At 38.5% G+C, this 15,025-nt stretch overlaps 1 protein-coding gene across 1 annotated transcript in view; it reads left to right on the top strand.

Annotated features, from left to right (window-relative positions):
* lrp8 (low density lipoprotein receptor-related protein 8, apolipoprotein e receptor) overlaps positions 1–15,025 on the top strand; it is a 152,192-nt gene that overhangs the window by 66,087 nt on the left and 71,080 nt on the right. Inside the window, exon 3 of the mRNA XM_054602128.1 lies at positions 11,319–11,441. Coding sequence (XP_054458103.1) covers positions 11,319–11,441 — 123 coding nt within the window. The remainder of the gene's footprint in view (positions 1–11,318; positions 11,442–15,025) is intronic.

The raw sequence follows: 15,025 nt of genomic DNA on the forward strand, positions 1-15,025 counted from the left end.
GTTTAGCATTTGCATGCACACACATAGCACACATTACTGTTTGTGTGTTTGCGTGTATGTGTGTACGTCTGGCTAGCCACAAAAGGGTCGGACTAACTGAGGTTTCATATAGTACTGTTTATCCCCTCCCCCATGTAGGTTTTATGGCCCCATTGGGACATTTATGCTATGTGTGTGACAGTAAGAATCCATTTGTTGTGTCGGTGTACCTTGCAAGGAGTCTTCTGACCTCTTGAGGCAGGCTGGAAGCTGGTCCTGTTTACACTTCGTACTTTGAAAATGATTTTTTTCTCTTCTTGTGTTGAGGTTTTGTCCCATTTCTTTAAACCAATTTGATTATAGCATCTTCACATTAGTACCCTATGTGAGTAAGAAAAACAAAATGAAGGGAGGCAGTGAAAGGAAAAAGGAACCATTGATGTCTTGAATTTATTTTAACAGAATCCTTTATTTGTGACAGAATTTGGGTAGTCCATTCCACTCTCAAATACAATCAAAACACATTTAAGATTTAACAGTATGCATTCAACAGAACAAACAGATTCATGATTTTCCAGCATCCCTGGTGAATGCACAGCCATATAGGTTTTACATGTGGGGAGGAGAGGGCTGAGGGATTGATAGCTGATGTCATTAAAACGATGACCCTGTCTAGGAAAGTGAGTCTGATGAGATTGGAGTGTCGGAGTGGGACATGGGGGAGGGGATGAAGTGTGTGTTCGTGTGTGTGTGTGCATGCATGTGTGTGCAAGTATGTATGTGAGTAACAGGGCTGGTATCAGTGTCTGAGTGTTTAATAAATCAATGCAGGTCAAGTCTGAGAGCCGGATGTCACCCAGATGGCCTGTTGTTAGGGGGATTTGGTGTGTGTGTGTGTGTGTGTGTGTGTGTGTGTGTGTGTGTGTGTGTGTGTGTGTGTGTGTGTGTGTGTGTGTGTGTGTGTGTGTGTGTGTGTGTGTGTGTGTGTGTGTGTGTGTGTGTGTGTGTGTGTGTGTGTGTGTGTGTGTGTGTGTGTGTAGCCTGGTGGACAATACAGGAGCAGTGAGGTTACTCTGTGCATATGTCACTTCTAATGAGAGGTACTGAAGCAATAGGGTATGATCTCACAGAGTCTCCAGACGTCTTGGGAAAGAATACTATCACACACATATTGGCACACACCCATCAAATACCGACACACCTTTTGCAAACCTCTTCTATCTATTCTTTGTCATAGAAATGATACTTGTTTGTAATAACCTACACTTGTTTCAGTTTCCAAAACAAAACTTTAAAAAACAAACAAATGTGATATTAATATATATATATATAATATATATATAATATATATTAATATATATATATATTAATATATATAAATATATATATATTTTAATATATATATATATATATATATTTATATATATATATATATATATATATATATAATATATATCAGCTCTGAATACAACTAAATACATTACAAAATAATACACATTTAAAAATTGTATACAAAAATGCTCTGATTTAGTTTATTTTGAATTGCTTTGGTGTTTCTGCTCTGTAGTTTTGTACAGAGGTTTAATTAAACAGTATTTTCAGTCATGTTACCTATGTTTGTTTTGTTTTTTTTGTTGTTGATGAAGCAGTAGTGAAAAAAAGCATAACTTTGGATTTTGGCAAAGTCCTATTGAACACGGCGTTCAATTTAGGTACATTGAATGAAAGGATGCAGAATAGCAGAATGTTCAGATTTTCTTATGATACGAGGTGATTTGATTCCCTGAACTGTAACTCTTGGCCATCTGACGCCATAATTTGCAGGGCTGATAGGCCTCATGTTGTAAAAATGAAAAGAAGCCTGGCCCTGTTTGTTTCTCTCTAGCCATGTGCTGCTACAATGGCCCCTTTTGTGCTTCTACTTAATTAGCAGTCTCTGAAGCAACACAGCGCAGCGTACAAAGCGACTGCTCTTTGATCCCTCTGACTAGATATCCACTCACCCTCAGAACAACAAATACACTCACGTTTGTTTGTCTTAAGAGGTAGCTAAGACACCAAAAAAAGGTTAGACAGGAAGAAAGAAAGAAAAAAAAGAAAGGAACTCTTTTTTTAAATTGCATATTAGGAGGAATTTCTGAAGTTCGTGTGATGAAAGTGGGATGTAAGCTCGAATAATAGCAGCTATGTGTTAGGAATAATTGACTTTTTTGCTAATACGGTATGTTTGATTGAATAACAAAATAATTAACTTTGCAAAGAAGGTGGCGGGGGGCTCAAGGTTGGAAAATAAAATAAGGCTGACACTTTTCATCTCCTGAAAAGCAATTTCTTTCCATTATGTCTAATTTGATTCTGAATTTGTCTTTGATCATCACTGTGGTCCTGTATCTTTATTTCTTTCTCATTTTCTGTTGTCATGCTTGCTCCCCTCCACTTCCAAGCTGGTTTGCAAAACTGTAATTGCACACTTATGTAAGGAGGACCAAGGCTCAGGGACCCAGGATGTGACAGGATTTGGGAGGTCTAAGGCTTTGGCGTGTGGCTGAGTTAAAACCCAGAGATCTGGGAAAAAAACACAGAGGCCAGAACACAATGTTTCAACATGCCCAGAGTGATTTTTTTATTTTTCCTCAGCCAGCCAAAATGATGGTGAAACACCTTAATTGGCTCTGTCATAGGTAATGGTCAGGATTGCTTTTTTGCCTTGCAATCCAAACACCTGTATCTCTAAATCAAGTTTGTTTGCTCTGACAAATGATGCTACTAGTTTGACAGTGATGCACATCAGACTCTTTGGATTCCTTTGTCAAACAGCTAACAGAACAAGGACAAGTCCACCAAGACAAACAGGAATTAAGCAGTCATTTCAGAGCCTAATATTTGATAAAGGTGCCAGGCAAACATGGTTGACTCAGGGGGCGTGCCTTTAATCATACACGTCGTGTGAGCAAAGAGAGAGCAGGTTACAGGATGAACAGGGTGTTTAAAGTTTGTGCGTATCCTGTGCCGATTCTCTGCGTATATGGATACGTATTGTTCAATTCCATAATGCTGTCTTCACAACGACTTAAAAGTTAATAGTAAAACAATTTAAAAACCTATAACAATATTCTGCACCAGAGCCTCTGTCCTGAGCTGCTGTTGTTAATAACATATGCAAAAGGCTCTTCACATTTCTCTCAAAGCTTTGAAGACGGAGAGAGTGGTGCAATCTGTTTTCCTGAAATGAGTAAACACTTGCAGGCTTGAAGAGAGGTATAAACAGATTTATGAGCACTCACACAGAGAGATTAACCTCTGTGAAGTAGTTGTATATGAGTAGGAGCTGACAAGCGTCTTTAGTTGCCAGGATATTATTTTATTCTATTTAGACGTCTACTGTTTTGAAATCCTCTGGTTCCCACTGCTGCCTGATGTGTTTGCTAAGTTCCACTTTGTTTTTGCACAATTCTTCTTCATTTGTAAGTAAATTAAAGGAAGCTATTAATTTCCCTGAAGCAGCATGACACCTTCCCTGCCAAATATTGAATTAGGGGGTTGAAAAGTGAAGGAGTTGTTGATAGACTATTTTATTGGTCCTAGAGAGTTGATCCAGCAGTGGAGAATTAACATAAGATTGACAGAGAAAGGACAAAAATTCCCTTTTACACTGGTATTTTTATTTTAACACTTTTTATAGGACCAACTATGCCATAATTAAAACATATTAATACATCATTTAGGTTAATATGAGGCACAGTGCAGCTCTAAAAAGTGGTAATCCATTATAATATACAGTTATTTATACTGTTACATCCAGGCTTGTACATATTAAGAATATAAAGGAAATCAAAACAGTGTGAACAAGCTACAGTGTGGCCATAAAGTATCCAATGTTATAACATCAGGTTAAAAGTACATGATGTTGGAAAATGATGGTAAAGAAACAGTTTCTAACAAACATGTCATAGAGTGGTATATACCACCATAGTCAGTACAGACAAGACCAGCTCTAAGGATCAATTTATTTTCTGTTGGCATTCCCTTCTCTGATTTAATCACCAGCACAACATTTGACACTTAACACAACATAAATGTAATGAGCTTCATCAAGAGGTAGAGCGAGGTCAGTTTCTCACCTCAGTATTTTGCTTACCTTCTAGCCTGTCTGAAGGTCCCAATGAATATAAAAGTGAATAAAGAAGAATCTCAGTTTTCTAAAGTGTGCCTCTGTCTCTTTTATCTTCGCCACATTGAGCTCCAGGTGAGTCCTCCTTTACCTCATGATGCAACTGTCAGCCTACCTGTAATCCCCGACATCCCCCCCAAAAAATAATAGATAAATCTGGAGACCACGTCTTGCCCCGACTCTCCCGTGTCCACAGAGGGAGATCATGAAATAGTAACAAGCTTCTTTGAACTGGTAGGTGGTATTTGATGTGCTGTGAGGAGCATAATATATATAGTGTATTTGATCTGGCCAACTGTCTGGATTGACAGTCCACGAGTTCTCTTCACATCTCCGACCTTTGTAGTTTGTGCATCCAACACACATCTGTGAGCATCCAAATGCGGCTGCAAAGGCCCTTTCTTAGATTTTAGACCCTCACTTTATGCTCACATTAATTTTACACTTAAAGTATTTATTCATTACCCTCTGATGATATTGAACATATATACTTAATGCCAAAGTTTGGGAAACTTTGTATTTTGCAGATATAAACTTTTAGCTGTCATTGCCCTTTTATTTTTAATTGGTCAATGGGTGGCTCATATTATCAAACTATTTCTTTCCTTCTCCTCCCTGTGAGTGGACCACTTCTGTTGTTATTCAAGTGAGTCCAACCCCTCCCTGCTGTCCCTTACTTTACAATTACTGTTCTTTCTTAGAGCACTGAGCTCTTGTTGTATTCTAGTCCTTTCTCCACGATATCTCTCTGTGTCCAACAGATTATTGGAAAACTGGACAGGCCTTTAATCTCCTCAAAAGACCAATATTATACTTGTCTACTTTACTCTGTCCCTCTCTCTGTCTCTCGTCCACACACACACACACACACACACACACACACACACACACACACACACACACACACACACACACACACACACACACACACACACACACACACACACACACACAGGATTCACAGACTATTCGCCACTCCCTCACAGTTTGCTCGCTGATTAACGGCCTCCTTCCCTCTACTGACACGCTACGTTCTTTAGCTCTTTAACCGATCACAACAATGTAGAGGACCATCTATTTCCTCTCCTCTTTCTCCCACATTCATTCTTTCTCCATTCTCTCTAGATCCCTATATGTCTCTTATTTTTCCCAGATTAGCTCTGGGGCAGCCCCAGGGCCCTTCAAAAGAAAACACATTTTGATCCCTTTTTTTTTTTTTTTTTTTTTTAAATGAAATAACAAGTCCTTATTATTGCATGCCATTTAGACTTCCGTGTTATTTTCAAAATGATTGTAAGAAGTAAATAGAAGTGTGTACAATGAGCAAGTAGGTAACTCCAACTGAAAAGGCTGAGGCAAAATCAGGTTCATTTTCCATTATCATCAGTTCACGAATACATTTTTTATTCAAAATTAACTCTTAACTCAAAATGAAATCTTAACTCTAAGGATGTGAATGAAGAAATCAGTTCAAACACCAAGAGATGAAGGTCTTTGTCTACTTCTGTCATTGGTTTGGTTATTCAAATGGTCTTTTTCTGTTACGGGCAAATAGCCCAACCCACTTTGATCAAAATCTAAGTAATGGAATACCTGAGCAGAGCGACATGGTTACCACAGTGCTTTCTCTGGCGTTTCTCCAGATTTCATGGACAAGGAACAGACTCGGCCAGTTTGGGCTTTTCTCCTGTTTCTCCTTTGTAGTGTGTTGTATTTCAGCTTGGTTATTTTAAACCAAATTACTCTGACTTGCTCTATTAACATGCTTTGGTTAGGCTAAATGGTATTGTTTATTTTGGGAAGAAGTGGGGCCAGGGTTGAGTTGGTTGGGTCTTGGTTTGAATTACAAATTTGGCAAACAGAAAAGTGATATTTTGAAGATTTTTGTGCAAACATTCTGCACGATAGCTGATTACCAACAGATAACATTGGACAACATTAGACAACCAAAAAAATAAAACAGAGAACCCAAACTGTCCTTAAATCAACTTAAAAAAGCTTTTGCCATTCATACAAAAAACAATCAGCATTCACCGATTCAAAGGCTGATAAGCAAAGAATACCAGCTTTGTTCTTTTGCACTTGGAATTCAAGCAGATTAAAGAGAGTCAGCGCCTGTTGTCTGTTTCAGACCCTTTGTTGTTGGAGCAAATCAACATTTCAGGAACTGATGTCAACAAATCCTAATTAAAGGCGACACCGTGTTCCCTTAGCTATTATTGTGCTGTTCGATGTTTTATTTCCATTTCCCTTTCACTCAGTGTGCGCGTGTGTGTGTGTAATGAGGTGTGTAAATTGAATGACTCGAAGGTTGACGCTGACCTTCACCTGTTCCCAGGTCGAACGATCATGTCGTCAGGAGTATGTGACGGAGAATCCTAAGAGGCCAGTGCGTGTTTGTGTGTGTGTGTGTGTGTGTGTGTGTGTGTGTGTGTGTGTGTGTGTGTGTGGATGGGGTGGAGGTCAACGTGAGTAGGTCAGCTTAGTCACTCATTGATCATGAAGGTCTGCAGAGCGTGACATTATTTGAATGTCAGTGGGAGATTAACACACTACGTCTATAGAAAAGGTGGTTAGTAGCTACACCTTTAAGTGTACTCCGAAAACATGGTCTACACCATGCATCTCTATAAGGGGCAATATTATAAGGGTTTGGCCTTGCATGGCCCCATAAAGGTATAATTTTTAATGCAGAGATCACATGACTGTAGTGTAAATTAAAGTCAAGTAAATAGGCATTCTCCAATCATATTGTACCAAGTCATTATGCATTGTCATGTGTTGGTTAATGAATAGTACTGTATTCTGTGAAAGATTTGGTCTAAGAAATCCCAAGTGGAATGATGGATATGTTATTAAAATATGACAATATGAAAGTGTATATAAGTTAATGATGACTCGAGATGGCAGATAAAATCACCTAGTGAGAAAGCTAGAAGTTTTCTGGTCTGTGTGCTATTTCACATAAATATTAATCACTTTTTCCATCTGGGGAAAGAGGACTAAAATAACCTAATGCTTTAAATCTAGGAGGAGAGTTGGTTGGTAAGTAAGGGTGTGTGTGTGTGTGTGTGTGTGTGTGTGTGTGTGTGTGTGTGTGTGTGTGTGTGTGTGTGTGTGTGTGTGTGTGTGTGTGTGTGTGTGTGTGTGTGTGTGTGTGTGTGTGTGTGTGTGTGTGTGTGTTGCCTAGTGTTTGTCCCCTGCACATTCACTCTCACACCCCATAAGGCAGGTTTAGGCTGTTCCATATGGATGACACTCATATACGACAGGTCGCGGTGCATCAGAATGTAAATGTAAGCAGCTGTTTGTGTGTGCATCAGCAACTCTTGAGAGGAGCGGGAATATTTTCCTTTTGTATGTGCTGATTTTTTACATATTTGTTTTAACACAAATGTCCACATATTTCACAATTTTGTGATCTCTCTTTATATATTCTACCATTAAGAATACATCTGTGGTGTGGAATATATGAACTTTTACCTGTATGTTGTTCATCATCATCATTCATTATGGTGCATCTCTTTTTCTCTATAGTGTGGCTTTCTTCATTCCTTGTGTCATTCATTTGCCTGTTGCAGATGAAAAAAATATTTTATTTGCATGCTTATTTTAGTACATGTACACTTTCTTTCCAAAATGTTGTATTGTACACACATCTGCGGGAATATTCCCTGCATAAAACTAATCCCCATTCATTCAGTAGTCAAATCTCCAAATAACTGCACTTCCATAAATGTAATTCTCAGTTTTCAAGATGGATGATAATTGCTTACCATAATGGGCTTTATTGAAACACTACCATTTCTTACTTCTAGTGGGGATGTCATTTTCAAAGTAAAGTCTTCATACTGAATATATGAGTTCTGTAATCATTATGTCTCTTCTTAACCGATGATTATAATTGTCCACTTATCATCATACATTCTAAGAAACCTTCCCTGCAGTTGCTCTAGATTACGGAAGTAGTTTCTCACTATGTTGTGTCATTTATCTTTGTCCTTTGTCACTGTTGAATAAACATGAGAGTAACATAATTCATCCAAAGGTGAATTAAAAGCCTATTGTATTTGCTTACAGAGAAAAATTGGCTACTCAATGCCTTCGGCCCCCAGAATAAGAAGGGGCCAAGGTGAATCATACAATTTCCCTTTATATCCTCAGGATAAGAAAAATACGAGTCAAGGGAAGGGTTGTTGGAAATTGATATGGGCTTAAGATAGCTGGCTTACATCTTGTCCCCTGCACCATTTTGCTTCCCTAACTGAATTAAAGAGGATTATGATGACCAGTGACAGGAGATATGATATGAAGGAAAACTGTTATTTGTGGGCGTCTGATATCACCTCTATTTTGGTCTAAAGTATTATACTGCACTGTGTATTTATATATATATATATATATATATATATATATATATATATAGCTCTCTGTGTGTGGCTACAGCTGGCCGTGTTATCAGGTTGGAGGCAGAGATGGAGGAAAAGATGAAAAAAAAAAACAGGAGGGTAGGCAGGAAGAGATGGGATTAATGCTAAAATACTGGTAGGATGGAAATGGAATTATTCCGTCCTTTTGTGAAGACGGATGCCATTATACTAGACCCCACCTAAACAGCCTCTTTTACTCTTCCCCTTTTGTTTCTGTACCCCCATTCTCTCTACTCTATTCTTTTTTTTTCTATTTACTTTTGTCTTTGGCTCTGAGTGCTATGTGATCCCTAGAGACAGGCTTTCCATTTATTCTAGGCCTACACCTTCTTCAATTTCATCTCTCACCTGTTTTTTTTTCACTCTACTTAGAATCAATACTCTGCGCTGGTGAATGTGTGGTTGTCTCTTTGTTTTCATCAATCAGCCATACGTTGTCATCCATACAAGTACATTTATATATACATATAGAAAGCGTTGGTCCCCAAAGCTGAGATGCTGTCAGTTCCTCTAGCATGCACTTCATTGTTATGGCTCCCACTTGTGTAATCAGTCATAACACTGCCTTTTACCTCACACCATAGGACATCCAAGGCTACACTCATAAACAACAAGCTAATAAGCTGGCTAGTATTTCCCTTGCTAAGTGAAATGGGACTGTATATAATACACAGTGCCAGGGTTGGACTGATTCCTTGTGTAGTTCAGCAGTTTAAATCAGTGCGCTAATGCTACCCTGCTAAATCCTTGTAAAAGCAAAGCATATGGCACTAATCATAGGGGCTCCATTTGAACAGACACCTTTTCTGTATATTTTGCTTCTTAGGTTCTCATTGAACATTTATACTGTAGAAGTTTGAACCTGGTAATTTAATACTTGTGACTGTAAACAATTATGTATCTCATTACACAACATATTGTGTTGTGTTTTTGGTGATTGAATTCCTAATTTGTAAATCTTTAAAGAAATGGGTTGTGGGATTTTTTTGATATATATTTTTGGTTTAAGTCCTCAAACAGGAAGAGGCTGTTTTTGTATGAATCAATTATTGTAGTTACTACCCTTCAGCCCCTTTAAAAAAAAATGCTTGGCCCGAAATTCAAGGTTAATTATTCAAATTGGGCCGAACAGGGACAGTTAAGCTTTTGCACCTTGATCCAAACCTCAACAAAAAAAGCCGATTTTTGTTTGAAGTTGCTGAAAATATGATTCAGATAACTTGCACACACTACATTACATTGCTTTAACCACTCAGTCTGCCAACCCACATTTTCAGAGAGTTTAAGTGGGCGCCGGTGAGGCGGTTTAACACCAGGCTCACGTGAAAGAAAATGGAACAGTATCAGTCACTGTTGTTCTTTTTCACACACACACACACACACACACACACACACACACACACACACACACACACACACACACACACACACACACACACACACACACACATTTACTCACACACACTCTAGCCATTTGTCAGCCCCTTTCTTTGTACATTATATTTCATCATGGCGAGCCAAGGCATTGCTAACACGGCAAGCAAGTGCTTTCTCTTGTTCAGAGGCTCTCGCTGTCAAGGAGAGAGAGATTTTTTTGCCTCTGCCAGTGACAGACTCAAGTGCTTCAATTTTCTACTTTCTTGGAGAAAGCTACACACAAAACCTTTGGAGTCTTTGGCTATCAGGAAAACTAGACGGAGCCTGAGCCGGTTCTGCAAAGTCTAGACTGAACCCTGAAGGTGGATCATGGGGTGTTAAGATGGAGCCAAACCTCTGAGCCAGTTCAGGGCAGACATCTAGAGGGGTGCTGCTCTGATCCCATGTGACATGCTCTATTCACTGCACCATATAGCCAACACACTCTTGCAAACTACTTAAGCTGTCATGCACTGCTCGTTCACTCTGCCTGAAAGCAACCTTCTCGGTTTGAAAACGGTAATCCTCCACCAATAAGTTATTTTACTGGATTCATTCTTCAGATAAGACTTAAAATCTGTTCCAGGTTGTCAAATCTAATGTGCTGCTATTCCCAAGCCAACTTTATTAAACTTTAATTCTTAATGAGTCACATATCCCAAGTAATTTATCTACCGACTCTAACAAGTCAGTTTGCCCTCATGGAAAGAATTCAAACAATATATTCCACAATGTAGAACCTTAAAAATGGATTCAGTAGGAGACTGGAGTCTTCTTCATCCACACTGAATCTTTGTCAAGTTAAAGAAATATTGGTGTGACTAAGAAACTTGCAGAGTCTCACCTGACTTAACAGCCCTGATCTACTTATGCAGCCTCAAAGAACCAACACTAACAAAGGCTGGCTGATAAAACACCTCTTGTTCTCTCGTGTATCATGTTACAAGTTGCACATGAACAAGCTGATGGTTAAATTGAAATTGGACAGCAAAATTGTTTTAAAGTGGTTGCTCTGGACTTGCTCTTGACTTAAGTTACATTTGAATTGCGTACCCTTGCTGCCTTGTTAAGTGGTTTACCAAACGTTTAACATGTTTCCTTACTTACTTACTTACTAAAGTTTTTAATAATTTGTCAGTCAGTGTGTTCATGGTGATTCTGATGGTGATCCGATTTAATACGTAATATAACAGTGACTGTGTTAATAACCAGCAATGAGTTGATTCACCATTCATATTAACGACCAGTACAGAGTGGCTTTTACTGCTTTACCTTACTTAGAGTCGTAGAGTAATGTTGAATGTTATCTTTTGTCTCCACAGCAAAGAAAACATGTGCCACCACAGACTTTGCCTGTAAGAACGGACAGTGTGTCCCTGCCAGGTGGCGCTGTGATGGAGAACCGGAGTGTGCAGATGGTTCAGATGAGGCTGATGCAATCTGCAGTAAGTAACCACACAAACACAACCACAGACAAACAGTGCCGCGAAAGCAAGCATGCAAACACAGACAGACAGAAGGCCATGAACACACAATGGGATGTCAGGAAACACACACACATTTGACTTAGTCAAAGTCTTAAATATGCTACCAGCTGCAAGTGTAAAGTGTGTGTGATTGTGTGAGTGTGAGCTCATTCATGTTTGTAAAAATAATAAATACATGAATTTTCTAAAACATGCCACACCAGCATGATGTAACTAGTCCTGTCCCTTTTACAGTCATGTAATTGTGGTTTATTCTAGTTGACCTCCACACACGTACATGCACACAGGCGTTTTATTCAGCATAAAGCACTTCGAAGGTTGCTCAGTCTCGGTGTGTCACATTTTGCTGCGCTCCAGCCGCTGTTACGACCTTCTCTTTCTTGCACATTGTCTCAGAAAATTGCATTGATTGCTTTTTTTTTGTCTGGATCATCAGCGGCAGGACATCCATCTGTTTTGATCAGGGCCATGGATGGTGGAAGAGTGGAAAATATGTTTCTTTCATGAATTCTTCTAGACTCTAGAAGAATCTAGAGCATGCTTGGAAAAGTGAGATTTAAAAAGAATTGCTAGTCATGAATACTTTTCTGTTTCTAAAAAAATATATCCTAACACAGGAAAAGATTTTCTGTAAATACCATGATTGGTTATGCAGTCCATATTAAAACCATTTTTTGGCATTGTGCACGGGTTCACATATTATTTCTTGTGTGTTGCAAATACCGAATGTGAATGTTGCAAAGCAGTTTTTGTAATATAGCTAGAAACTTGAAAGGCTAATGTCTATTTATCTGTGTCTTGGTCATTTTTTAATGGATACAGAGAAATAACCTATTTATCATGGTGCAAATAGTTTTCTGATGTTGTTATATAACTGTTTCCCTGTCTTGTTAAAAGGACTTATGTGCATGAAGAAAGGCATGTGAGTGTCATTATCAGTGTTTACAACCAGGAGACCATTTGTCCAGCACTGACTGATACTCAAAACCATCCATTTATGTGATTTGATAAAGCTTGTGTTTTCAGCAAACATTAGTGTAATTATAAAAAATGGACCAAAACCTGTAAACATACTTTACCTGTTAACGTTATCTGTTGTTGAGGTTGCTTGCTACCGCAATTATGAAAAAATGGTACACTGCAACAATGATGCCATAAATTACATATAAATGGCTTTTTCTAAGCTAAGGAAAACATGTCAATTCTTAGTTTCAGGTGATTATGCACTGATACATAACTGACGTAGTGTTGAATATTATATTTAATATTTGCCAATCAACACTTCTAAATGTTACAAACTGTTCCTTTAAAGGATGACAACCAAAAAGACAGTGAGGTTGATACTGAGAAGTAAGAGGGGCTTACAGCAAATGCTGGACATTTAAAAGGCTGTGAAAGATATGAACATAGAGGTTAATCCACTATTCTGACACAAGAGGCATTTCAGGAGCTGTAGCTCTGCAAGTTTATGAACTTTTGAACTTTTTATTTTAGTTTCAGATTCAGATAAGAAAGAGTTTTCATAAGATGCCAGAACAACTCATGGAGAGTGGAGTCTTGGAGTTTTCAGTGGCTTTGAAAAAAGTAGTCAATGACTTAGTGTAAAAGTACTTGAGTAAAGTTGAGAAAGATAAATTGATGTATTTTGGGAGAAACTGTGCCCCGAATGTTAAAACTGCTGGAGGTAACATACTATTTGGTAAAAGAGATCCATAATCACGCTGCCAAAAACTGTGCTCCACAGTTGTTTTATCTTTTTTATAAGTCGATGCATTGTCCTGCTGCGTTTTTTAAAGCAGCTCCAATTTCTAGGACTGAGCTTTTCATGTTCAGATCGACAAAACAAAATGCATGCTACTCATCGAGACAACTGTGTTGGCACAGCCTGAGCGCCATTGGGAAAAAATAAAAGATCAGGATTTTCCAGTGAAGCAATCCAGGTTAAATACCTTATAGCAACTACCTTGATAATTCCAATGCCAAGGTTACTTTACGGAGTTGTATAACTGCCTAAAAGAAGTATAAAGAGCTGAACATTGCCATCGTTTTACCAATCTTGGTTTCTATTTCATCTTATTACCTGTATTTATCCCAACATCAAAACCCCTTTAGTGGGTCTGAACAGGACTTAGCTCATATATCAGACTCAAGAGGTTGGCAGATTTTGGAAGTCATTAGTAATCAGAAGAGTTTTATGGTGCTTTGTAAACATTATGAGCAAGTTGTTCAACAGCAGAGTTGGAAATGGTCAACTCCTGTGGCTACACTATGAAATTCACAGGCTTTATACAGGGAGTCACTTATGAATCTCCCACGTAACCAGTGTTTCTTTCAAAGATAAGTCACAGAACAGAGCAGAACTTCTAGAGGTCAGTCTTTCCACTTCTGTCTCATCACAAAACTTTCCATATGGCTGTATCTACAGGCCAGCTCCTATTGACAATTTTTTATTAAGATGAAGAGCCCTTTGAAGATTCTCAAAGTAATAAGTCTGATTGGGATTGGCCAAGGACGTGTGTGTGCACGAGCACAAGCCTATAACGGGCATGAGTGCTGGTGCCTTCATAAGTGTGTGTATAAAGATTGGGTCGATGCTTGTACTTAGTATTCATCACAAGGTGAATCTGTAAGTCATCTCATCAGATTAGTGGACTTGTGGTTAAGACTCATTATGTCCAATCAAGGTTAGACACTGTGAGTTCTCTAACTTTCTCAGTCACATTGATCTTCACAGCTGTGTGTGTGTTTGTTGGCATGCAGATGGATGTGTGTTTGCTTGAGAATGTGTTTGCTTTTATTAGAAACCAGTAAAGTTGATGTGCAGTAGGTGAGAAATTTAAAATATTAGTAATATGAATAAATTATAGGCAGGGTTCGTAATCTTCTTTAAAAACTTTTTGGAATCAAGCTGCTTTATCAATTAGATGCAAAATTCTTGCCATCATGAGTAGATAATAAAGAGACAGCTATGCATCTAAATGGTAGGAAGAAATCACTGACATGTCATTGGGGACTGATGGGTGAAAGAGAATGAAGTTCATTGGGCTTTGGCAAACCATTTACAAGTCTCTGCAAAAATATTTTCCCTCCCTCTGTGTTTTGATCATTGTGATTTAAGGCATTGTGTACATCTCCAATAGGTGCTGTACCATTCAATGACTCCTAATTCCATATATGGAAAAATTATGCATTTGTCTGTTTCTTCTGGATTTTTCTTAGATATTCATCTCTATATCTTCTTGGAAAACCCCACCTATCACCACAACCTTGACATCAGCCTTCTTTTTTTTTCTTTTTTTTTTGCTCTGTGTCTTTGTCCTTGGTAATTTCACATCGATCAGTCAATGTTTCTGCCCTTACATCCTCTTAACCTCTCTCTGCAAGCATACTATCTTTTATCACATCCTCTTCTCTGTCATCTTGGTCCTTCCAGCTTCATGTCCTCCACTTTCTGATCAGAGTTCAGTTTAAGCGATGCCTTTGTTTCAATTGATTTCCCTGGGAGGGAATCGATAGGCTGATCCCCAGGACCTCTGGTTGAC

Source organism: Anoplopoma fimbria, chromosome 8, assembly GCF_027596085.1.
Source record: "Anoplopoma fimbria isolate UVic2021 breed Golden Eagle Sablefish chromosome 8, Afim_UVic_2022, whole genome shotgun sequence".
NCBI lineage: Eukaryota > Metazoa > Chordata > Actinopteri > Perciformes > Anoplopomatidae > Anoplopoma > Anoplopoma fimbria.